Source organism: Capricornis sumatraensis, chromosome 22 (genome assembly GCF_032405125.1).
Source record: "Capricornis sumatraensis isolate serow.1 chromosome 22, serow.2, whole genome shotgun sequence".
NCBI lineage: Eukaryota > Metazoa > Chordata > Mammalia > Artiodactyla > Bovidae > Capricornis > Capricornis sumatraensis.
The window spans coordinates 21,787,285-21,812,205 of record NC_091090.1 but is presented as its reverse complement, the minus strand read 5'-3'; the positions used below and the strand labels follow the sequence as shown (position 1 = coordinate 21,812,205).

General features: G+C 56.6%; 2 protein-coding genes across 4 annotated transcripts; one reads left to right on the top strand and one right to left on the bottom strand.

Moving 5' to 3' along the window:
* The first annotated feature begins 414 nt into the window (after positions 1-414).
* Positions 415-4,398, top strand: DLK2 (delta like non-canonical Notch ligand 2). 3 transcript variants are annotated; one of them, XM_068961071.1, is made up of 5 exons: positions 415-490; positions 768-831; positions 2,104-2,216; positions 2,931-2,982; positions 3,663-4,398. In XM_068961071.1, exons 1-5 carry the CDS (start codon positions 415-417, stop codon positions 4,396-4,398), a joined length of 1,041 nt encoding a protein of 346 aa, XP_068817172.1. The 3 variants fall into 3 exon arrangements, with proteins under 3 accessions (XP_068817172.1, XP_068817171.1, XP_068817170.1); XM_068961070.1 differs by having other exon boundaries at positions 2,838-2,982; XM_068961069.1 differs by having other exon boundaries at positions 2,104-2,234; positions 2,838-2,982.
* Positions 4,399-4,604: 206 nt separating this feature from the next.
* On the bottom strand, positions 4,605-24,446 carry ABCC10 (ATP binding cassette subfamily C member 10). The gene is made up of 22 exons (XM_068994309.1): positions 24,348-24,446; positions 23,913-24,084; positions 20,178-21,396; positions 18,698-18,925; positions 17,899-18,055; positions 17,562-17,671; positions 15,737-15,816; positions 14,816-14,987; positions 13,391-13,489; positions 12,782-12,971; positions 11,987-12,064; positions 11,645-11,839; positions 11,050-11,203; positions 10,681-10,870; positions 8,512-8,855; positions 8,026-8,195; positions 7,355-7,515; positions 6,846-7,099; positions 5,808-5,953; positions 5,616-5,713; positions 5,264-5,376; positions 4,605-4,947 (listed from the first exon to the last, which is right to left on the bottom strand). The coding sequence occupies exons 2-22, from the start codon at positions 24,071-24,073 to the stop codon at positions 4,794-4,796; spliced, it is 4,473 nt and encodes a 1,490-aa protein (XP_068850410.1). The 5' UTR covers positions 24,074-24,084; positions 24,348-24,446; the 3' UTR covers positions 4,605-4,793.
* Positions 24,447-24,921: the final 475 nt, after the last annotated feature.

The window sequence follows — 24,921 nt, the reverse complement described above, 5'->3', positions numbered from 1 at the left end:
GAGGGGGACGTGGGGAGTCAGAGGCGGGGGCAGAGACTGCGCGCCGCCGGGTCCCCGTGTCGCCTCTCGGCGGTATCCCAGTACCCCTCCGTCCCGATTGCGTTCCCAGCCCCGGCCCTGACCTGTCTCGCGCTGTCCATCCTTCACCTCCTTTCCACGTAGCCGGCTCCGCGTTTCTGTCTCCAATCCCCTCGCCTGCTCACACCTTCCTCGCCCCCGCCCTCTCGCTGCACCACTCCCCCCGCCTTTTTTTTCTCTGGACGCCCCTCTCCCCCTCGACTCCTGTCACTCGGAACCGAACCGGAATCCTCGCCGCTATCTCCACGTCCGGCCGCCTCTCAGCCCATGTCATCCCACAGGTGTCTGCACGTACGGCGATCCATCCGTCTGTCCGTCCCGGGGCCGGCGCTGACCATGCCCAGCGGCTGCCCCTGCCTACATCTTGTTTGCCTGTTGTGCATCCTGGGGGCACCCGTAAAGCCTGCCAGAGGTGAGCGCTCCCCCGGGGGGCTGTGGTCGCGGCCCTGTCCGGCCGTCCCTCGCTCGCACGTTGACCTCTGCCGGCCAGAGATGGCACTGCAAGCCGCACCGACCGCGGGCTTGGCGACACCCAGTACTTCCCTTTGGAATGCAATTAGTCTGTTCTACCTTGCCCCAGAGCTGGGCCCCTCCAGTTACCGGGACCCTGCGTCCTTTCCCTGGCCCGGCATCTCAGGCAGCCGAACCCTGACCTCCGGGCTCACCCCTCCCACATCAATCTCTTGCAGGCAATGACTGCAGCTCCCTCTGTGACCTGGCTCACGGCTGCTGCGCGCCTGACGGCTCTTGCAGGTACCTCTCCGTAGAGCTCGGTGCTCCCAAACCCTTTGCTCCGCATTTCCCAGGCCTCCATACCCACAACCGAGTCAAGCCCCAGGCTTGATCCAGAACGTCTAGGGCCCTCCCCATCCCCTCAAAGCCGTGGCACACAGGGCAGATGGGCAGCCCAGCACCATGCCCAGCCCTTCCCCCTTCCACTTTGCCTTGCCTCTCCTTTGCGTGTTCTAACTACGGCTTCCCACTTTACTCTCCCAACTCTGGTCCAGGAACTCTAAAACCTTCCTCTTCAAGATACCAGGAGAAAGATCTGAAGCTTGAGGGAGTGTGGAGAGTGGGAGCCATGAAGCAAGGGGGAGGAGATAAAGATAAGACAGACGGCTTAGCCTGGAAAAGAGGCTTTGCCAGGGTTGTTGGGGAGATGCACTTATGCAAGGGGTCTTTCTTTGATGAATTTAAGTAACTGACACACCGGGGTAGGGGTCGGGTAAATTCTGCAGCAGGAGGAGTGTGTCTGGATGTGAAAACATGAGCTGACAGGCGAGCTGCTGGAGGGGCTGGGGGTGTTGGGGGCTCTCTAAAGCAGGCCTTGCCCTGGAATCAGAGTAGGAAGATAGTCCTGATGACCTTTCAAGGTCACTCTTCTTTCAAAAATGTTTCTAAGCACCTCAGATATACCAGAAATGGTGCTAGGGGCACTTAACAGACATCATCTTAATGTCTTTTCTTTTTAAAAATTATCTTTGTTGTTGGCTGTGCAGGCTCTTCAGGCTGCACATGGACTTTCTCTAGTTGCCTCAAGTAGGGGCTACTCTTCATCGCAGTCCTCAGGCTTCTCATTGAGGGGTCTTCTCTTGCTGGGGAGCACAGACTCTAGGGTGCACGGGCTTAGTTTGCGGCACATGGGTTTAGTTGCTCCTCATCATGTGGGATCTTCCTGGGCCAGGGATTGAACCTGTGTCCCCTTCATGGGCAGGTGGATTCTTAACCACTGGACCACCAGGGAAGCCCCTCATCTTCATTTCTTCCTCAACACATCCCTGCCAGGTGTCACCCCAGGTTACAGATGAGAAAACTGAGGCTTGGAAAGGTTGGACAGAGTGCAGAACCAGAACTCCAACGCTGGTGCCTGGTGGCCTGGCACAGCTCTCTATCCACCCGGGATAGGCCTGCTTTCCCTTAGGGGCTGTCCTGTTTGTCTCCTGTTTCCTGGAAGCTCTGAGCTTGCCTCCTCCCTGTCTTCACCTCCTCCTACCCAGAGCCCTGACCCTGTGCTTCCCCCGTCAGGTGTGACCCCGGCTGGGAGGGGCTGCACTGTGAGCGCTGTGTGAGAATGCCTGGCTGCCAGCACGGCGCCTGCCACCAGCCCTGGCAGTGCATCTGTCACCCCGGCTGGGCAGGCAAGTTCTGTGACAAAGGTAGGGAGTAGAAAGGGTAGCTGTTGGACTGGGGGCCCCACGTGTCTTGGGAGAAACATGCATCCTTATTTATTGAGTGCCTCTTGTGTCTGGCTCAAACCCTCAAATACGTAGTATTTTATATACAGTCCATGGAATTCTCCAGGCCAGAATACTGGAGTGGGTAGCCTTTCCCTTCTCCAGGGGATCTTCCCAACCCAGGAATCGAACCCAGGTCTCCCACATTGCAGGCAGATTCTTTACCAGCTGAGCCACAAGGGAAGCCTGTAGTATTTTATAGTTGTAGACTTTATACCTAACTGTTATCTGAACTGGTCCTCAACACAACCCTCTGTGGTAGGTAAGACACCTGCAGGAAACTGTCCTCCTATCACAGATGAGGAAACTGAGATACACAAATGAGATACAACTTACCCAAAGGCACGTTGAGACAGACTGACAGGGCTAGGACTAGGCGCCTCCTGACTCCAAATTCAGTGTTGTTTTCCATCCAGGTCGGGACTGTAGTATGAGCCAGCCCCACAGAGTTCTGGGTGGGGCCTGGGCAGGTCTGGGTGCCACGTGCGAGGGGCTGTCCTAGAACCCTCCCGGTCTCCTCTGCAGATGAACATATCTGTACCACGCAGTCCCCCTGCCGGAACGGAGGCCAGTGCGTGTATGACGGGGGCGGTGAGTACCACTGTGTGTGCCCACCAGGCTTCCACGGGCGTGATTGTGAGCGCAAGGCCGGACCCTGTGAGCAGGCAGGGTGAGTGCTGGCCCCGGGGTTAGGTGAGAATCTGCTGACAGAGGAGAGACGACTGTGGAGGGGGGTGGTGGGGCAGTGTTAGGGCTGAGGGTCTAAAGTCCCACATGGGGACACTCAAGGATAAAACCCCAGTCTGCGGGAGTATCCTAGGGGCTTCTCAGCTTTTTTTTTACACCATCTGAACCATTTTTCCAATGACAAAAATTGACAGGGGCTGGAGGTATAACTCATCATTGCGTGATTTCCCTGGTTGGGGAGGCTGTGGGCCTAGGACCCCCCTCATCCTCCCAGGAAAGCTGGCGTGCAGCCCCTGAAGTTGTCCCATGCGGCAGCCTAGGCCTCATGGTGAATGAGGAGACAGCCTGTGGGGCTGGGCTTGTCCTCATTCCCACCTCGGGTCTGAGAGTCTAAGAGGACACGAACAGTACACTCGCCTTGGTCTTGACTCTGGGTCAGGCCCTCTGCTACCTGCTTGACCTCGATCATCTCATTTAACCCTCACAACCTAGGAAGCCGGGTACTGCTCTGATCCCATTTTTAAAGAAGGCATTTGAGGCTCAGAGAGAGTGGCTCGAGGGGACAGAGCTAGAGAGGGGTGGTGGTAGCAGGGATCCGGATGTCGACCTGGTCTACCCTGCAGGTGGCAGTTGATAAAACACCCTCCCCGCCTCCCCCACCAGCTCCCCGTGCCGGAACGGTGGGCAGTGCCAGGACGACCAAGGCTTTGCCCTCAACTTCACCTGCCGCTGCCTGGCGGGCTTTGTGGGTGCCCGCTGTGAGGTGAATGTGGATGACTGTCTGATGCGGCCTTGTGCTAACGGCGCCACGTGCCTGGACGGCATCAACCGCTTCTCCTGCCTCTGCCCCGAGGGCTTCACTGGGCGTTTCTGCACCATCAACCTGGACGACTGTGCCAGCCGCCCCTGCCAGAGAGGGGCCCGCTGTCGGGACCGGGTCCACGACTTTGACTGTCTCTGCCCCAGCGGCTATGGTGGCAAGACTTGTGAGCTAGTATTGCCCATCCTGAGTCCTGCCGCCACAGTGGACAGCCCCCCAGGGCCCACCTTGGCTGTGCTGGTACCCGCCACAGGGCCCATCCCTCACAGCGTGGGCGCCGGCCTGCTGCGCATCTCTGTGAAGGAGGTGGTGCGGCGGCAAGAGGCCGGGCTGGGCGAGCCCAGCCTGGTGGCCGTGGTGGTGTTTGGGGCCGTCACTGCCGCCCTGGTCCTGTCCACGGTGTTGCTGACCCTGAGGGCCTGGCGCCGGGGCTTCTGCTCCCCTGGACCCTGCTGCTACCCTGCCCCACACTACGCCCCAGCACGCCAGGACCAGGAATGTCAGGTTAGCATGCTGCCAGCAGGGTTCCCTCTGCTGCCTGACCTGCCCCCTGAGCCTGGGAAGACCACTGCTCTGTGATGGAGGTGGGGGCTTTCTGGGCCCCTCCTTCACCTCCTAGGGCACATGGACTGGAGTGGCCCTTTCTCGCCACCCCTCAGCTTGGGTACACACACTGAGGGACCTCAGCCTCATGCCACAAATATTATTTTTTTAATACACAGAATGTAAAAATGGGAATTTTATCAAATAAAACTATGGAAGTGCACGTGGGCTCCTTTGCCAGAAAAAGTCCACCTGGAGTCCGAGATGCCGGAGCGCCAGAGCAGAGGCCTGCCTGGGGGAAGCCACGGGACTCTGCCCACACACAGAGTGGCTTGTGAAGAGGAGCCCAGGGCGCCCTTTCCCCTCTGTGGAGGAGGGGGAGAGGTAGAGACACGGAGGAGTGTAAACCATCGGCAGTGGGGGCTGGGCCCTCACGGAGAGGAGCGTGCTCCCCGCGGGCTGCTCTGCAGCAGCTGCTGGAACAGCGAGTGGGGCTGAGTGCGCAGGGCAGCAGGGGAACCCAGCTCTGCCACTCTCCCCGCATGCAGCACCAGCACCCGGTCGGAATTCAGGATCGTGTTGAGCCTGCATGGGAGGGGGTGGTCAATGCGGGGATGGAAGACAGCACCCTAGAGAAGGCTGACCTCCTTTTCCTCCTCTTCCCTCCTGGACAGCGGCCCCCTGCCCCACAGGCTTCAGCCCCCGGGCTCTGTGCTAGGGAAGGGGCTGCATGTTCCCTGAGACCGTGCCCTCCAAGGAGCCTGGTGAGAGCCTAGAGAATGAGGAGCTGAGTCACAGGGGTTAGAATTTCCAGAGCCCTGACTCCAGGGTCCCTGAAAGGAAGCGAGGCTCTGGGTCCATGACACCCCTGATTTAGATTCTCACTCTGGATGCCACACACCTGTGGGCGATGGTCAGCACTGTCTTGTTGGCAAACCGTTTGCTGATGGTTTGCTGGAGCAGCTGGTCTGTCTTCTGGTCCACGCTTGCTGTGGCCTCATCAATGCACAAGATCTGGAATGTGTTGGGAGGGTTAGGAAGGGAGGGGAGAAGAGGGTTAGCTGAGGCTGCTACCCAAGCCTCCAGCCCCCACCTCCTGGTCTGGCCCAGGCCAGCCCACAGCTCCCCACCTCCAGCTCTAAAAGGAAAATGAACTCGGTCCCTTGAGACCTCTCCCCAGTCTTCTTCCTCAGCCCTCACCTGTCCCCTGCCTTCTTCCTGGCCCTCTCGAATGGCCCTCCCTCTTGTCTTACCTTGGCATCTGTGAGGATAGCCCTGGCCAGACACAGCAGCTGCCTCTGCCCCAGAGATAAGCGCCGGCCCCCCTCGCCCAGCTCACCATCCAGACCACCTGCAAAGCACAGCATCTTCACCCTGGGGTTCCAAGCCTCCTCCAGCCCCTCTCTGCTTGCTCCTCCTGCCACCACGCAGGACAGGACACTCACCCATAGACTCGATCACCTCACTCAGGTGGCACTGCTCCAGCGCCTGCCATAGGGCCCCGTCCTCATACAGGCCCCGGGGATCCAGGTTTTCCCGCATGGTCCCACTGAACAAAAAGGGCTCCTGGGGGATGATCGCCAGGTGGGATCTGGGGGGACAGGGGTTGAGGCTCGAGATGTGACCACTTCTGCTCCCAGCACAGGTCTCAGTTATAGGTCCAGCCCTTCAGGAGAACGTGGGGTAAGACTTGATCACAGTCCCCATCCTGCTCCCTGCTTGGTCAGCCATGCACCTAGAATTGTGCTGGTGCTATGAGGAACACCAAGGAAACCAAAGGCCTGAGGGGCGAAAACAGAACAAGCATAAGCCAAACTGTGTGGCACTGACGCCAGGGTCATGGGGCAGCAGTGGATGGCAAGGAACGGCCAGAGAGTGTGACTGGGTAGGGCATGCTTCCACGTTGAAAGCAGGCCTGAAATCGGGTCTGGAGGAGCTCTCTGGTCAAGCCACAAGGGGAGGCCAGCACAGGTTACAAGAGAAGGCAGGAAGGACAGGGCCAGGGCCTGGGGTCAGTAATGGCTTTAGGACAGCGCTTCCCCCTACCTTTTCCCATATCATGGAACTAAGAGAAAATTATAACAGAGTAACGTGGTTGGGGGAATGTTTGGCTCCAGATGAAGCCACTTGTGGCCAGGGGCTACTGGCCCAGGTCACCAGCTGTCCCAAGCCCCAGGGCACGGCACCTGGGAGGCTCTGATTCAGGAGACAGTGACCGGAGGTCTAGAGTGGAAGGCATCATGTGCTGGGAAGTCCAAGATGAAGCTGGGAAGTCCAAGATGAAGCTGGGAAGGTGAAAGCCTTAAGGCCGCAGCTTTGAATCCAGGCCTGAGTGCAGGGAGCTCACTATTCTAGCCTGCTTGTCCCACCCTCTGTCTCACCTCCTGATCCACCCTGGCTGCTGTGTGTTTATATAAAGCCTTCCTGGCTGGGCCTTCCTCTCTCTACCAGTGGCCGTGTCCCCTCTTCTCACTCCCCCACACCTGAGCTCGGCCAGCTCCAGCTGGCTGGTGTCCACGCCGTCCAGCAGCACTCGCCCGGAACTGGGCTCCAGCAGCCGGAAGAGCACCAACAACAGGGAAGACTTGCCGGAGCCCGTGCGGCCCACGATCCCCAGCTTCTCTCCAGGCTGCACGCGGAAGGTCACCCCATCCAGGGCGTTGGGCAGCCCAGGCCGGTACACCAGCACCACATCCTGGAACTCCACGCTCCCCTGGCTCAACCAGCCGATGCCCAGCTGGTGGGGTCCATGCATGGGAGAGGGCGGGAGACAGGTGAGACGGCGGGGAAGGGTGGAGGGACGGGTTGAAGAGTGGAAGGGAGGGACGGATGGTGTGAGAGGAGAGGTGGGGAGAGGTAGGAGGGATGGGGGACAGGCACGTAAAATGGGGAGATCACAAGGGACACTACAGGAGTGGAGAAACGTTGGTGAGGGGCACAAGGAGAGGAACTGGGGGCGCCTTCAGGGTGCCAGCGCCCAGGCTGGCGCTACCTGTGGCTGCTGGCCCCGGGGCTCCTGGGGCAGGTCACAGGAGTACTCCTCCAGCCGCTCGACGCTCACCAGCATGGCTTCTGTCTGCGTGAAGCTGCTCACTAACCCTGAGAGCAGGCCTGTCAGGGACAGGGCATAGGACAGCGACAGGCCCACCAGTCCTGGGGGAGGAGACAGAGGACAGAGTGCTAGGGCAGGCTTGGACACTGGGATGCGTGTAGGGAGGGGGTGGGCAGAATGGGCGAACCCTAAGCTGTGGACTGTGGGCATTTAAAGGAAGCTAGCACTGAAGCAAGAAGATGCAGGAGCCAGGCCAGGCCCACGGGAGGCTGGATGCAAGGGAGAGGGTGGGCCTGGAGAGGCTACGCAGGGGGACAGGGAGAAGGCAGGTGGACTGGGGTGGGGTAGTAGGCGCTGAGGACGGGGTGAGCAGGCGCAGGTGGTGATCAGAAGACCTGTTTAGCCCCAGACCCACCACTACCCGGTAAGGGACTCCTCGAGACTCAGCATCCCCAACTCTGAAACGGGGGTCTTGAGAATGACAACACATCCTCAGGGAATCCTGGCCAAGAGGTGGAAATCCTCGGCAGTAAAGGGAGACGTCATGGTAGTCGGGGGGGATGAGGAATAACAGGCTTCTGAGGTGAGACTGAAGGGCCCCGGGGTGGCACCTGGGTTGGCGAGGCCCTGCTGGTGCTGCACCAGAGCGATGCCCGCGATGGCGCTGACCACTGCGGCCCCCATGAGCTGTAGCCGGATGTCCAGCCACTGCATCGTGGCACTGGCAGCAAACTGGCACCTCTGGTTGAGCTCCAGGAGTCTCTGGTTCTCCTCCTCAAACCTGGAGGAGGCCATGCTGTGGCTGCACTGGCCCGCCCAGACTTCCTCCCTGCAGAACACCCGCTCCTTGGCGCTGGCCCGCACGCCCACAGGCCGCACCTCAGAGCTACGGAGGGACCAGTGCGCTCTTTCACAGGGGGGCTTCTCGGCCTCACTAACCTGTTGTTTCCGTTTCCTTCCTCTCTCCCCTACTGCCATCATCCACCTTTCTCTTCTCAGGGGACCTGAGATCCACCGCCAACCCCTTCCACCAACTTCACCCCGACCATCCCAGCATCTCACGCCTGTGGCTCTGGCTGGAAGAGGCACTCACACACCTGGAGGTGGCCCCGGCGGCCCGGAGCACAGGGAGGCCGGCCAAGGTGTCGGCCAGGTGGGTATAGAGGGGAGACAGGCTGAGGCTGCCCAGGCGCCGCAGCTCCCGCGAGGAGGCCCTGTAGTGGCTCTGCACGCGATAGTAGATGATGCTCAGAGGCGGCAGCAGCAGCAGCAGCCAGGGCAGGCTGAAACCCAGCACAGCCAGGAGCCCCAGCAGGCCTGCTGCGTTGGCCAGCAGGATGTTGAGGATGAAGGGCAGGCTGTCATCCGCACAGGCCACGTCAGAGGAGAAGCGGTTGAGGACCCGGCCCGTGGGTGTGGAGTCGAAGAAAGTCACCGGAGCCTGGGAGAAGAGATGTGGTTGGGCCAGGGTAGGACAAGGCAGAAAAGCCGCGGAGGCTGCCCCCGGGGAGGTGAGCTGGGGGGAAAGGCCCAAGGCAGAGGACAGGAAAGCAGTAAAGTGTTCCCAGAGTTCAGGGCACCGAGGAGGGGCTGGAAGAACTTAGAACAATACCGCAGGGTGGGCAAGAGAGGGGCTCTCTGTCCCTCTGGCTGGTGGGGACCCTGAGAGGCCAGGCTGGCCACCCCTCTACCTCTGTGCTACGCGTGCCTACTCAGCTTTGGAGGGCAGGGAGCTAATCCCATTCCAGAAGGTGGAGACTTCAGGCCATGTTGAGTACAATTTCAACGTCAGGAGGAACACCCTGACTGCCTGTGGCTGGACAGAATGGTGAGGACAGCAGTCAAGTGAATACTGTCTCATGGTCAAGGGCTCAGGCTCTGGAATCAGACTGCCCCTTGGATTCCAGCCCTGATGCTTATCAGATGTGAGACCCCAGCCAAGGGGGCTTCCTCTCCTCAAGGCCCCCATCCTTCATCTCCAAAAGGGGGACGGTAATGGAGCCACACATCCTGGAGCTGATTGCATAGACAGCAGTCAGGGGCTCAGCGGAGCCTGCCTGCCACGGAGCAGGGGCTCAGGAGCTATTTAGACTACTCATTACCGGGAGGTACCGTCTCAAAGACAACCCTTTTCCTTTCCCCGCCTTCCCTGTCTCCCAACTCTCTGCCTTTACTGGGAGAACAGTCCTATCTTAAGGCAGGGAACTAGGTCAAAGGGACTTGCGAATGTCACCCCTAATGTCAGCTTATGATAAAATCAATTCCTTCACAGCCTGAAGATGTGGGCAGACAGTGGGCAGCTGCTCCCTGAGAGGCAAGGGAAAGACCCACACAGTCCTGGGTTCATGGCCACAGGACTAGATTGCCCAGGTCACAGGACTAGCTTGCCCAGGTCACATGCACTCTCAGAGCCTGTTTCCTCATCTGTAAAAAGAGGATAACAGTACTCACTTCACAGGGTTATAAGGAAGCCCTAATAAGATACCAGACAAAAAAGAGCTTTGTAATAATAACATCGTTAATAATAATAATTGCTAATTGAGCACTCAGTATATGCCAGGCACTATGCTAAGTGCTTTCCATGTACTGATGAATCCTCATAATGTACTATAGGGTAAGCAACAGACAACATACACACACACCAACAGGCGTGGATCTTAAAATGAGCTCTAAATAAAACTGGAAGGAAAAGAATGTCATTTATAAAACTGCTGCTGCTGCTGCTAAGTCGCATCAGTCATGTCCAACTCTGTGCGACCCCATAGATGGCACCCCAGCAGGCTCCCCCGTCCCTGGGATTCTCCAGGCAAGAACACTGGAGTGGGTTGCCATCTCCTTCTCCAGTGCATGAAAGTTGCTCAGTTGTGTCCGACTCTTAGAGACCCCATGAACTGCAGCCCACCAGGCTCCTCCATTCGTGGGATTTTCCAGGCAAGAGTACTGGAGTGGGGTGCCATTGCCTTCTCCGCACATGAACTAAAGGGTGGTTAACTCAGTCCTCTGAGCTTGAAGTCCAACTGGAAATGACTCAGGAAGAGTCTCTTCTCCTCACGTTACAGACGAGAAACCCATAGGCTTAAGTAACTGGATTTGAACCCAAGCAGCTGCTCTGCTCTCAGGCTCTCCAGGTGTCAAGGTGTCAAGTGCTGCACCCATCTGAGAGGAGCTGATTTCGCCTGAGGACTGAGGGATGTGACAGGCCCCCCAGTGGAACCCAGGTACTGGGAGGGGCCCCCGAGGCCACCTCCACCCTCCTGTCCCCTCACCATGAGGACTCGACCCAGGAGGCGGCGATGCAGGGTGGCGGCTGCTCGGAGGGTGCCCGCCGCGAAGAGTATAGCCCGGAGAAGGGTGCAGAGGGAGTTGACACCAGCGATGGTCGCGTACACGGTGAGGTAGAAACGGAGGTCTGAGGAGCCGTTGGGGGCAGCTTTGGGCAGTGGGAACACTGAGGTGCTGGGTGGTGGGGAGGGGGCTGTGGGTAACCAAAAGTGGGGCCACTCAGGGTTCCCTTCCCCGCCCCCACGCCACCTCTCCCCACCTTCCAGAAGACACAGCGCCTGTAACGCCAACCCCCAGCTCACTCCCTGCCCAGGAACCAATGAGAGCCCCAGACCCGTGCCCCGGTCACTCACTAGAGGTTCCCAGGGGAGAAGAGGAGCAGCTGGGCAGACAGCGGCCCCGCGGAGCCCAGCCTGGTGGGGGCTGGCGCCTCCTGGGAGCTATTCTTGGCTGCCTTCAGCTCAGAGATCCAGTGGGAGAGCCACCAGTCGGCCGCGTTCCTGGTGGCTGGGGGGATGGGAGAGAGAAAGCTGCCGGACAGACTCACCTTCCTCGTTCCATTCAGACACCCTCTTCTGCCCTTGACTCTGGTTTCCACCCTCCTTGGCCCCCAGCCCTCCCTACCTTGCCACCACCCCGTGTCCTCCCTAGTGCACGTGTCTTTCCCGGGCCAGTCACCCTTCGGCTCTGGGGAGAGTGTGATCTTAAATCTGCAGAATGGGAAGTCAGCCTTGCGGGCAGGTCAGAAGATGGCTACGGAGCCCACCCTCCCTACCCCTCGTCAGTCACCGGGACTCTCAGAATTAGGGATGTGCCTCTGGTCCCAGCTGCTGCCCACGCCTGGTGGGTCTCTGGGCTTTGTCATGATTAGCACAAGGTGAGGCGAGTGACAGGGACCTAGGCAACAGGGCGAGTGGGGGAATGAAGGCCTGCAGAGATTGCTCCTACCTTGCATGAGAAGCAGAGAGAAGAGGATGGCGAGAGCCATGCCCCCGCCCACGGCCCTCCAGTAGGCACGGTACACATGGAAGGCCACGGCGCCCTCCTTCTTGCTTTCCTCCTGCCGCAGCTGGCCAGATGCGCTCTCCTCCACCTCCAGCCCCTCCTTTGTCTTCTTTGGGTTCTCCATGGACCAGGCTGTGGCTGCAAGGATCAGAGAGGTGGCGGGGTGGGGAATTCAGCTTATAGAATGATAGCCGAAAACCTCAGTGTTTTCAGGGGCAGGCAAGCTTCCTAGAAACCTGTCTCTACAAGCGTGGCAGGCCCTTTCCTCTCACCCCCAGACTGTACCTGGGTCAGACTCTTGTCCATCCTCAGCCCAGGCTCTGGGGGCAGCTTGTACCAACGGCAGGATCTCAGAGGGAGGCCCTGGAAGGCAGCAGGAGAGATTAGGAGGGGGCTCTTTGGGGTGCAGTCTATGTGTTTCTAAACGTGTCAGCCAGTCCACCTTCCATGCTCTTTGGAACCCCTACCTGACTTCCCCTAGCAGGCCTCTGCCCTGGACCCCCAGACCCTGAGCAGAACCATCAAGTTCGGCCCTCTTTCTGTGTCTGGAGCCTGGTCAGCAGAGACAGAAAAGGTCCACCCCTGGGAGGAGAGTTATGGCCACCTGTGAGCACCCAGTCCTGTCACTACCGCTGGGCTTTCTCCTCATACTTCCTGCAACTCCTAACACTGCCAGAGCTTCATTTCCTCCTGCTTCTATCTAGTGAACCTGCAGATGGTCATTTCCCTCTGGATAATAATCCATCAGAGTTTCTGTGTATCTATTTGTAAATAAAATGACGGTTCTAAACCTGACTCTCTCTTCTCTGAGGACATCAGACTGCTCTCAGAGATCCTAGTACTCTAGGTTTCCCCAAGCCCCGAGTTCCAGATCCACGGCTCCTTTCCCTCCTGTTCCCCATCCTTCATGCCAGTTCTGTGACGGCAGGAGAGGGCCTCCCATAAGACAGAAGGATGAGGGGGACCCAGGACACACACAAGGCAGGTGGCCGAGTCTCCCCTTGATGATCCATCTGTCGCACCCAGCAGGTGACTCCCTCACTCAGCCTGGCTCCCGCCCGGCCTGGTGGCCCATGTTACCGGCCCGGACGAGGCGCCCGGCCTCCAGCAGCAGCACCATGTCAGCCTGCTCCAGGTACTCAGTGCGGTGGGTGCACAGCAGCCGCGTGGTGTGGCTCAGCACTCCCAGGATGCACCTGTGCAGCAGGTGGGTGGCCACGTCTGCATCCACGGCAGCCAGAGGGTCATCGAGGAGGTACAGCTCCTTTTCCTGGAGGGGGGTGGGGACACCATGGGAGCCAGGTCCTCTGGCCAGAACCCAGACCTCTCCAAGCACGTGATCTTGAGGCCGTCATGCAGGAGGGTTGAGAGGAACTCTGGGAACTCCCCTATAGCAGTAAAGAAGGAAGTGAGACCAGAGGGTGGACTTGCCTCCAGTAAAGTGAGGCCAGTGCTCAAATGTGCTGGTTCTAGTGCCTCAGGCCACATAATGCTTTTTTCCAAAGGGTCTTTAATGCTGCCTTGAATCAGCAAAAAGAGGATGGGATGGCCAAAGGACCAACACCTTAGCAGCACAGAGGAGGGAGGGAAGAAACCAGATGCTGATGGAAATATCCCCACACCACCCCCTCACCCCCTAGCCAAGCTTCTGAGTTCCGAGGCCCCAGACACCTCTTGTCTTCAACTTACCTGGTAGACAGCACGAGCCAGGGCAATCCGGGCCCGCTGTCCCCCGCTGAGGGTCACGCCTTTCTCCCCCACCTCCGTCTGGTCCCCAGCAGGCAGGATCTGACAGGACAGGCCTCCCGGTGTTGGTCAGCGAGCTCCCAGTACCTTCTGCCCCATTTCCCATCCCTCCATTGGGAAGAAATGGCGGGGGTGAGAGAGCCAGGGAGTTTGAGGAGACTGAACTTAAATTTGGGGTGTCGGAGCCAGAGGGGGCAAACCGCAACTCCAGCAGCAACAAGCATGTGTTGGACACTTTCTATTTTCCTATTTTGGCCATCCCTTGTGGCATGAGAGATCTTAGTTCCCCAACCATGGATCAAACCTGTGTCTCCTGCAGTGGAAGCACAGAGCGTTAAACACTGGACAGCCGGGGAACCTCCTGTTGAACACCTTCTATGTGCTGAGCAGTTTACATGCATCCTCTCACCCAACCCCACAGCAACCTTCTGATGTTGATACTATCTCATTTCACAGGTAAGACCACAGCTCAGGGTACATACGCTGTCCAAGGTCATTCCATAGCAAGTAAAGGGCGGGACACAAATGCAGATTCTTAACCACACTCACTACCCTGACTACAGGTAGTCACACTCACTACCCTGCCTTTTTCACAGGCAAGGATGAAGATGCGCAAATTCAAAGTGAAACTTCCCTAGGCTTTTAGAGGAGGAAGGTACCTGAGCCTCCCTGTGGCCTGGGGAGTGGTCTCCTTTGCTAAGGGGTCCTCATGCCAGAGGAAGTACTTGTGGTCCACCAGACAGTGGCTCCCCTGAGGGAAAAGCTTTGTGATTCACCTCTTTTTCTTAGTGCTCAGAGCAGTTCCCTGCACCCAGGAGACATGTGGGAAATGTCTCTGAGGTAGAAGCAAATGAGAAGTGGACAGAGGATGTCCCATGGTCAGTCAGAGGTCTTCCTTTCCAGGGATGTTCCACATCTACCTGGACAGGGTAGTGCTGACCACAGTCCTGCCAGGGAAAAGTCAGGGGACAAAGCTGGACTCTCATTCCCCCTAAATTCAGCATTCTGGATGTGGGGATTCTAGTGGCTTGCCAGACTTCTCTAGAATGACCATGACTCTTTCAGGGGGAGGTGGGGGAAGGCCTCTTGAATCAGAACCATTAGCCAGATCTGCAGAGAGCTAAACCTCATGGGAAACCCGCCCCTAGTCTCAGAGACCCACAGAGTCCCCCGGCTGCTGTGTGGAATACCTGGTCACCAGCCCCTACACTTGCCAGGTGCTGCGCAGACGCGGGACACTGTGAGGACCATAGCCTGGCGGCCAGTCCTGGGTAAATGACGCCCGAGTACAAGCAACCCCTTCCCAGAGAAGCAAGTCTCTGACCTGCTGTGTCAGGGACAAAGGGAAGCAGGAGGCCAGGCACTCACACTGAGGTCCTCATTGAGGGCGCAGGCCTCCAGCACTTCCTTGTACAGCTGGGCGTCAAATGTCTTCCCAAAGAGAATGTTGTCTCGGATGGTGGCAAACTGGATCCAGGGCTCCTGGGTGGCCAGGCCGAAGCCTTTGGACAGCCCCCACACCGCCACCTGCCCACAGAGCCTGCAGAGACCAAGGCCAGCAGTGTGGGGCTGGCTCCCTGCTGGTCCCCTCCCAGCTCAGCCCCTGCCTCTCAGAAGCCTCTCCTGATGGCTGTCTTTTGCACGGGGGCCCCTTTCATGTCACATGGCTCTCTGGATTGGCAGCCACTGAGGTCAAGGGGTCCTAAGGAGGCTGGAGGCCCCCTGTGGACCGGTAGGGCAGAAACTGCTCTTTGACTGCAAACAGCTGTCAAGGTCAAGGTGCTCAAAAAAGAGTGTGGCCAGCACCCCGCACACATTCACTCTCACAGTGAAACAAGTAGGCCCTCCCTCACTTCTGTTCCTCTCTGGATCCCTTCCGACACTCTCTGAGAGCAGCTGATGCCAGGTGTTTCCACTGATTTCTTCACTCATTGTTACAGTACTTCTAACACTCTGCAGTGATGGTTATGCTGCTGCTGCTAAGTCGCTTCAGTCGTGTCTGACTCTGTGCAGCCCCATAGATGGCAGCCCACCAGGCTCCTCCGTCCCTGGGATTCTCCAGGCAAGAACACTGGAATGGGTTGCCATTTCCTTCTCCAGTGATGGTTATGAGAATCCACTTCCTTGACTGCCTTTCCCTTTCCAGACTGAAAACTATCCCAAGAAAGGGACCAGGTCTTGCTCATCTGGGCATCTCTGGCCCCTAAAACAGTGTCTACCACGTAGCAGGGGCCAGGGAGGCGCTGGCGAAGGGCAGAACTAAGGATGGGGGTGCCGGCAGTTGCTTACCTGTGCAGCTCCCCGGTGATAGCGGCCAGCAGCGAGCTTTTCCCGCAGCCCACCTTCCCCACAATGCCCACCAGCATTCCCTGCGAGGAAGCCACAAGCATGAGTGTCAGGCCTCCCTCCAGAGGCCCTGGGCTGCCAGTCACCCCACAGCTTCTCTCTAGGCCCCAGTTAAGCCTGAGGGGAAAGATTTCCCCAGCCCACAGACTAAGGTGTGCTTCAGTGACTGATGCGATGCTGGCCCCGGGGGAGCAGTGTTTTATTCTCCACTCAGAGAAGCATCAGTTTCACTGTGTGAAGAGCCTCTGGAGAGGAACAGTGTGCCAGAGAGATGGGAGGAAAACTGTCCTTGAACTTTCCAGGAAAGCACTGAGGCAGGCAACTCAGGATGGGGACAGGGGAAGGAAGGACTGCAGGCTTTACAGCCTGCATAGTGGGCTGGCTAAGTCCACCTGCAGCCAGACTTCTAAAGACTCAGGGCAAAAAGCAATGTTTACACAGATGCCCATTTCTGTGACCTGCAGTTTAAAATTTTCTGCGCTCCCTTCCTTGCTTGGCTGTAACATACATTCACAGAGCTATCTGTGTGTATGTCTGTGTGTTCAGTCGTGTCCCCCTCTTTGGGATCCCATGGACTGTAGCCCACCAGGCTTCTCTGTCCACGGGATTTTCCAGGCAAGAATACTGGAGTGGGTTCACAAAGGAAAACAATTCCTTCTCTAGAAAAAGGTGGGATCCTAGCAGCTGTCTGTGGTGCCCAGCCTGGCAGCCAGGGTGAGCCTGTCTTTGAGTGGGTACCAGACCAATCTGAGACCTAGCCCTGGGAACCCCCTCCTTCTGTCCAGGGCCTGTAAGTGGAAGGGCTCTCTGCAGGCCTACTTCTGTTTGGGGGAGAGCAGATCCAGAGAGGAAAGGAGGCAGGTCTAGAAGGAGCGAACAGAAGGACCAGCTCGGCAAGTCAAGGCCTGGCTCTGAGCTGCTGCCGAGATCTGCCCAGGTGCTTGACTGTGGATTCTGCAATTCATCTCTATATCCGTCTTACAAATTCTTGTTGGCTTAAGCTAGCTCCAGCGGTTTTCTATGACTTAAATCCAAAAAAACCCCAACTGACACGTTAGTAAAATTCCTTTGAAAAATTCCAGCCTTGTCTTGCCTGAACTAAGATGAGAAACAAAACATGTAGCCCAAGCCAGAAATGTGAGCCAAATGTGGTTGAGGCGGTTCAGGAACCGCTAGAGAACACCGGGTTGAGCTGTGGGGCAAAGGGTTGGACACGGGTCAGGGGAGAGTGAAAACTTAGGACTTGGTGAGCAGGAGTTGCCGTCTTGCCAGAAACGTTCTTACAAGTGCTCCTTGGACGATGTATGCCCTGGTGTGAGTCACAGGGTGTGATGCCTTTTCACCAGGCTAAATAGAGGATTATCTAAACCATTTGCAATATCCTTCTGAGAAGGGGCTGCTGGGGCTCCCCAGCCTGGGGAAGATGCTGGACAAGTTATGGGGTCTGTTCTGAACTCAACAGCCCCCGCAGGACAGAGAGAGACAAATGCAATTGCTGGTCTGGACTAGGCGGACATGAGCGGTCTGGTGACCAGGGATGGATGTGACTGCTCTGAAGCAGCTAGGTGTTAGAAAAATGCCATCCTGAGATAAAATCTCATCACCTCTCCAATTCAAGCCTGCCCACCAAAACCTCTCTGCTCTTCCCCTCGGTAATAAGAGCCACAGGGGCCGCTGCTATGATTGGCTCTGTCCTGGTCTATCAGTCACTGAGCTCCCATGTCTTTCTTTAGTCTGGAGACTCTCCTAGGGCGTTTGACCAACGAACCTTTTTCACTTCGAGGTGACTGATGAAGGTTTCCTGGCTGGTTCCAACTGGGTCCCAGGAGAACAGAGCTTCGTGTAGCTCCAGGGCTGCAGATGGCTCTGTCGGGGGATCTGTACAAGCAAGAGGCCACTCACCTTGGGCTTCTAGTCCACAACCTACCTGCCCAGGGATAGTCTGGCCTCAGTCTTGGTCTGAGGATTCTCCCTGGGGAAATGACCACCTGCCCCACCTAGACTCTGCTCCTCTGGCTTCTCTTGGCAGCATCTGTGTACTGCAACTGAAGGACTACAGATCTCTGCTCCCGTGTGTCAGGTTCTGCCCACCAGCTTCCCATTACCTGGGCTGTAGTAGGCCTGGGGGTCATGGTTGGGAAGGTCGAGGAAATGCTGGATCCGGTCCAGGGACACTTTGGCCTCAAGGAGGCCGTTGATCACCCAAGGGAAGTTGTTGAGGGGAAGAATGAGCATGCGCACCAGTGCCAGGGCCGTGAACACCTAAGTGGGGTCAGAGGTGGTGGGGAGGGGTTGAAGCATCACCTAAAGCTTAGGAATTATCTGAAGGCCTGCTCTATGGGTGGCCCTGCAAACACGTCTGTGGAGGGGAGAACCGGCAGCAGCAGAACTGAGGGCTTAGCTGGCTGATATTTGGGTTACAGATGGTAGAGGTGGCCACTCTAAGAATATCAGAAATCCCAGATACCCTCCAGGGACTCAGGTCACTCCCTGATAAACACACATGCCCAACTCACGCTGAGACCTTCTCAGAATTTCTAAGGGGCAACATCTCCTGGCTAGACCCAGCACTTGATCCATCCTGCACTGGATCATGAATTTTTCCCCCAGGGCCATCAGAATGAGGCTAAGGGGACCCAACCAGAAGTTGGAGAGGAAGAGGTGGGGAACAGAAGTAATTCCTTCGCAGAGGGAAGGGTCATATATCCGAGGCCCCAGATGAAAGGTCCCTTCAGAGAACTTCCCCTCAGTAGGGGAAGGGGAAGGCAGACAGGGGCCCTCCACTCCTTCCCAGCAGCACGAGGCCCCCGGCCCACCCCCACTCCACTGCGGTCTCTGTGCTGCTGCTTCCGTCTCACATCTCCCTGCAGCCATGCCCCCCCCTCCTGCCTTCCTGGTCCTCACCTTGGTGGCAGTGAGCTGGTGCCCCGTGAGGACATAGGTGATAAAGACGACGATGGAGATGACGACCGGCAGGGCAGCCCACAGGTACACACAGGCCGCATCCAGGTACTTGACGACCCGGAGTCGCCCCAGCTCTCGAGCTCGGCAGGCCTCCACGCGGGCCCCCAGCGCCTGCTCCCACCCGAAGAACTTGATGACACGCATGCCACTCAGCAGCTCTGTCACGAGCTAGGGACAGGGACAAGAGAGCAGGGCGAAGTGGAGACACTGCTCACATGTGTTCTCCTCTGCCCAGCCTCCCCCAGGCTCCCGGCATGGGGTGTCAAGGACTTGGAGCTCCCCTATGCCCCAGCTGGGGGCAGGCTGGAGCTGGAATCCCCCCACCTTCTCAGCAGATGAAGTGGTGGAAAGTACGAGGGCAGTGGGGGGAGGTCACCACACTGGGGTAAAGGCACTCCTTCCATTAGATGAGGGACTAAGAACCATTCCCAAAGCCAGAAGATGTGGGCTTCAGGGGCTGGTCACCAGTCTGGCCCCACAGCCTGGGGGGTATAGAAACCATTCCTGTACACACCACAGCCCAGGGTTGGGCAGGCTGATAGACCCAGGTAAGATGGGCAAGGGCCAGAGAAGCTCCTTGGATCCTAACATTCAAACATCTCCCGCCTGCAAGCCAGGGAGGCACTGGGAGCCTTCCCAGGAGGCCCTAGAGACTGGTCAGTAGCTGTCATGGGTAGGGGAAAAGGCCATGCCATAACCAGCTATCAGGGACACCCCCTCACCATTAGCACTTGGAGCTATGCCAGTGAGAGATGGACAACTGTGCTGTATGGACCCGAAGCCCACCATCCCCTCTGAAAAGGTACCACAATCACTGTACATTGCAGAACTGACTCAGCCAGACCCTCACACCTAGAGTTGGCCCAGGCAGGGGAGATGGCTGCTCCTTTCCCCATAGCCCATCCCAAAGAGGCAGATGGAGTTCTCCTAGGCCTCTACATGTGGCTATGGGGCACTCCATGCCTGAGATGAGGAGGAGGCTGGAGACTTGGATCCTGGCTCTAACACTAAAATCCCATTTGGCCCCAGACAGCTCAGTTCCCACCTCTCTCAGGGTTGCAGAAGCTGATACTATAACATTACTAACAGGCCACATTAACTTAGTGCTTACTTTGTAACTGGCACCGTGATGAGCAGCGTCTTGCACGATCCTCCCAACTGTGCTATGAGGCAAGCTATGATTACCCTCATTTCACAGATGAGGAAACAGGAGTCTCAACGAGGTGAAGTGACTTGTCTGAAGTGACTGAACTAGTAAGTGGTAGAATCAAGATGTGAACCCCATCTGTCTTTCTCTGGTCTGAGCTCCTAACTTTTAGAGCACACACTCACTCTCTCAGGTATTGTGCATGGGAGACCTGGGCACCAGAAGGCTGGGTGGGGTCTCTGGAAGGCTGAGGGACCCCAGGCAGCCCCTCACCTTAACCCGTGCGTCTTTGTGCTGTAGCATCTCCTGGTTGCTGGCCATGATGCGGGTGGCAATCACTTTGTTGACGGGTACCAGCAGCAGTGCCAGGATCAGACCACCCACGAAGGCCACACCCACCTGCTGGTACAGCAGATAGAGGGTGATGGCCAGTTGCAGGGGCAGGCCCCAGGCCTCATGAAAGCTCCCAGCAAAGTTGAGCAGCCGCTCAGAGTCGGTGCCTAGTAAGTTCAGGACCTCCCCGGTAGGAGGGCGTCTGGGCCCCAGCTGTAAAGCCTTTCGGTACAGGATGTTCAGCACAGACCCCCGTGCCTGAAGAGCCACCTTCCGAACTTCATACCCATACTGATTCTGCAGCACGGCTCCCAGAACGGCCCCTCCGGTAAGCCCCAGGGCATATAGCAGGCCGTGGTTTAGTGGCTCTTGCCCCTCCTCCAGGAAGCCCACCAGGAGGGACAGCAACAAGGGCCCTGAGAATCCCAGCATGGTCCCCACCAGCTTGAGCAGTCCAAGAGCCAGGTAGCAGTGCCCAAAGGCCCCATACAGGGTCCTCCACAGCCGGGCCCCCTCCTGCCACTGCGCCTGGAAGACACGGGCTAGGTAGGTCGGGTGCAGCCTGCGGGGGAGATGGCAAGTGTCCTGGGGCTGCCGGAGCTCTCCCCGGGCCCCGCGGGCCAGCAACGGTGCCAGCCAGGCATAGGAAAAGCGGGACAGCCAGCTCTCCCCATCTTCAGCCACCTCGGGCTCCTGGCCCTCAGAGAGGAGGGGCTCATGGGCCCAGGGTTCCCGTGGCCGCCCGGGGACTGCCCAGCCCAGTCCATAGGCCAAGAGAGCAGCCAGCTGCAGGATGAGGAGACACAGGCGGGAGAGGGGCCCTGCGAGAAGCGGTGGCAGGAGTGTGCCTCGCTGGCAGTGCCACAGCAGGGTCAGCACCAGGGCTGGGGCCGGCAGGAAGGCAGCCAGAGCCAAGGCCAGGGGCCCCCGGGAGCGGCCATGTGGGGCATGAGCCAACACCCACAGGGCCAGGCTGTGGCTGATCCAGGCCACGGCCGCCACGCCCCCTGCCAGCACCTCAAGCCCTGTGGGCCCTGGGCCTGCCCCTGGTGGCAAAATGACTGGAAGCAGGTCGAGCAGTGGAAAGACGGCGAGCAGGACAGAGGCTGCGAGTCGGAGGCGCCAGCCGGGACTGCAGTGTGGGGCGTAATCTGGATTCCTGGGGACAACAGGGGGAAAGAGAAAAGAAGGCAGGCACATCACAGCTGACTCAGGGCCCAGAGAGACTTCCAGCAACTCACTCACGGAGGGAGTCAATTCCCTTTCCTGCTTTGTATACCTTTTCATCCCATTTTATCCTGGAACTCATGGTCTTTTCTCCCAGGAAATCTTCCTGGATTAACCTAATCCATTTTCTCATTTCTATACCATTTCTGATCATTCTTTCACCACAGAAATAAAAACAATTCTGAGATAAGGTTGTACTGAACATGAAGACCCTAATTACAAAACAAACAAATAAAACACACACACACGTCACCTCAACCTAAATTTCCTACAGATAACCTCTATGGGGTGAGTTTTCACTTTTACAAAAGTATCTACTCAAAAGAGCCCTTTTGCAGCCATGAAATTAAAAGATGCTTGCCCCTTGGAAGAAAAACTATGACAAACCTAGACAACGTATAAAAAAGCAGAGACATCACTTTGCTGACAAAGGTCTGTCCAGTCAAAGCTATGGTTTTTCCAGTAGTCATGTATGGATGTGAGAGTTGGACTGTGAAGAAAGCTGAGTGCCGCAGAATTAATGCTTTTGAACTGCGGTGTTGGAAAAGACTCTTGAGAGTCCGTTGGACAGGAAGGAGATCAAACCAGTCCATCCTAAGGAAATCAGTCCTGAATATTCATTGGAAGGACTGATGCTGACGCTGAAGCTCCAATACTTTGGCCACCTGATGCGAAGAGCCGACTCACGGGAAAAGACCCTGATGCTGGGAAAGACTGAAGGCAGGAGGAGAAGGGGACGACAGAGGATGAGATGGTTGGATGGCATCACCGACTTGATGGACATGAGTTTGAGCAAGCTCCAGGAGTTGGTGATGGACAGGGAAGCCAGGCATGCTGCAGTCCATGGGTCGCAAAGAGTCAGACTTGACTGAGCAACTCAACTTAACTGAAAAAGAGCCCTTAAATTCACCTGAAGCACTATTAGATGAATAAAAATTTGACTTACACACAGCTTCTGTAATCTATTAGTATAGGTTAAACATGCTGAAGCCTCAGGATATTCCACTCTCTGTCTCTCTTATGGTTGTAGAAAATGGTGTGGATCATTTTTGCAGCTCCATTAGCTGAAGAAAAACATCTTTTGAGTTTTGTCTGTATTTCTTGGCTTGCAAAAAATGTTTTTAATAAACAAGAGTGAACTACTTGCATTAAAAAACACTCCCTTTGTTGTTGGCAGGGCTGGGTGACTGAAAATTTTAATTGTAGAGTAAAACGTTTGGACTTTCCTTTAAAAAGTTCAGTGATCGCAGTTATACAAAAGGGTTTATATTTGAGTAAAAGTCAGTCTTTCATAATTCTATTTCTTAAGAGGCAGGGCAGAATAAGAAACATTGTGAACCCTTGGAGGCTGGTACACTGGCTCCAAGCCTGGTCATTAACCAGGTTTACGAACATGGGCAAGCCGCTTCTTCTCTGCATCTCCTTTTTCTTATCAGCACAGTGAACAGTGAGGAGTCTGGACCCAAAGCCCTCTGAGATTCTTTTCTGTCTGAGATTCTGGATCTCTCTTACCCGTTTGAACAACTTGCAAAGAGTCTGTTAAGTGAAGTGAGAGAAACATACTTTCTATGGATTACATGTTGGTCTTTCTTGCCTTTTAAAAAGGGACTATGCCCATTTTAAAAAGATACTTGTCTCAGCACAGTCGGTCTCCCTCTGTGCCATCTCCAGACTTTTGTCTCTGCATAAGGGACAAAGCAGGATTCCTCCAAGACCAAGCAGATCTGAAGCTTCTACTCAAGGAAGGGATTTGCCATCTCTGTAACTCATCTTAAGTAAGGATGTGTTTGTCCGTTAGACTAGACAAGTTAGACTTTCCTCCTGCCTTATCAGTAGCCAAAGTGAGATTAATTTTACCATATCCAGCTATACAGGAACTAAGCACAAAATCAAGGTGAGTTCAGCACCTGCATCTTATAGCCCCAAATGGAGGCAGGATTAAGGTTCTAATTTAGCTCTTCTCTTCTACCTACCGCTTCCTGTCCAGATGAGTACCTATGCTTTTCTTGGCCTAGAAACACTTAAGTTTCGTAGATGGCAGGGGTGAGAAACTGGTCCAACAGCTTCAGCACACATTAACCTTTTTGTCTTAAAAACACTGTTCACCCACTTTCGTCTCCAATTCATGACAAATGCGGTTGGGCATCTGATAATCTACAAAAGTGATGATTGCTACCATGCATTGGGCGTTTAAAAATGTGCCAGACTCTGCACTATATGCTTAAAAGCATTATCTAATTTAAGTTTCTCAACAGTGCTATGAGGCGCAAGGAAAAGAGGTTAACTTGCCCTCAAACAGACACAATGCTGCAAAGTGGTAATGCCCACATTTTATTCTCCTTTTTCCCTAGAGACCTCACTATTTAGGGTACACTTCCGCGGAGACGTAGGTTTCGAGTGAAGTCTGCAGGCATACACGGACAGATGTCTGCACCTGTCTCTACTCACCTAGGGTGGCCCCAGTGGCAAGCACTGAGCACGGCCAGGAGCGCGTGGGGAAGGGCGCTGAGCACCAGCTGCGTGAAGCAGTGGCCGGTGGTGTCCCCCTCCCACACCGGGAGCGGCTGCAACTCGCTGGTGCCGCACAACCGGGCCAGGAACCTCTCCATCGAGGCCTCACCTGCGGGGAGAGCCGAGGGTGGAGGGAGGGAAGGTCTCTTCCAGAAGGAGGGAAATCCGCGTTCCCAAGGACCCAGCTCAGCCTGGGAACCTGCACCCGAGCGGGCGGGACGCCGACCAGGAAGCGGGGTGGAGCCAGAGTGACAGCGCGAACCCTGACTGACCTCGCCGCCTCCAACCCCGCCCACGACCCCCACCCCCACCCCGCCCCGGGGCCTTCCCTTGCTTCAGCCCGGAATCTGGACCCGGCAGTTCTTGCGTTACCTCAGCGGTAGAAAGCGAGTTGCTTTGGCTCCCAGAATCTGGCGGCTTTCTCTACTGGTCCCCTAGCCGGGTTCCGCTTTTCCCCACTCCTTGCGTCCCCATCCCCAGAGATCCGGAACGTTTAACTTGAGGAAAACTGGTTTCCACCGGATCCTGAAATCCCGAACACTGGTGGAAGCGAAAGAGCCTGAGGCCGACGTGGGACCCTGGCTAGGCTCGCTTGGCACCCCCTAGAGGCGGGATGACCTCCCAAGTGCGCACCGACCCTCCCATTCTCAGGCCTTCTGTGCGCGTGCGCCCCGCTCTCTGTGGGGGTTCTCTATAAGGAGGCGCACTGTTGCAGGTCTCACGGTTATACTGCTGTTTACGTGCGCTTCTGCTGCCTCGCTTGCAAATGGACTGATCTCAGCTCTAGTGCAGCGTCAGCCATACTCTCTCACTTGGAGTACTCGCTCCCATCTGTTTACTGTTTACTAGCAGGCACATGCATTTCATAGTAATTCTGAAAGCTTCCAGCCATGCGAAGCTAGACGGGCGAGCTAAGTGCCGCTTTTTGTTGTTCTTTAGTCCCTAA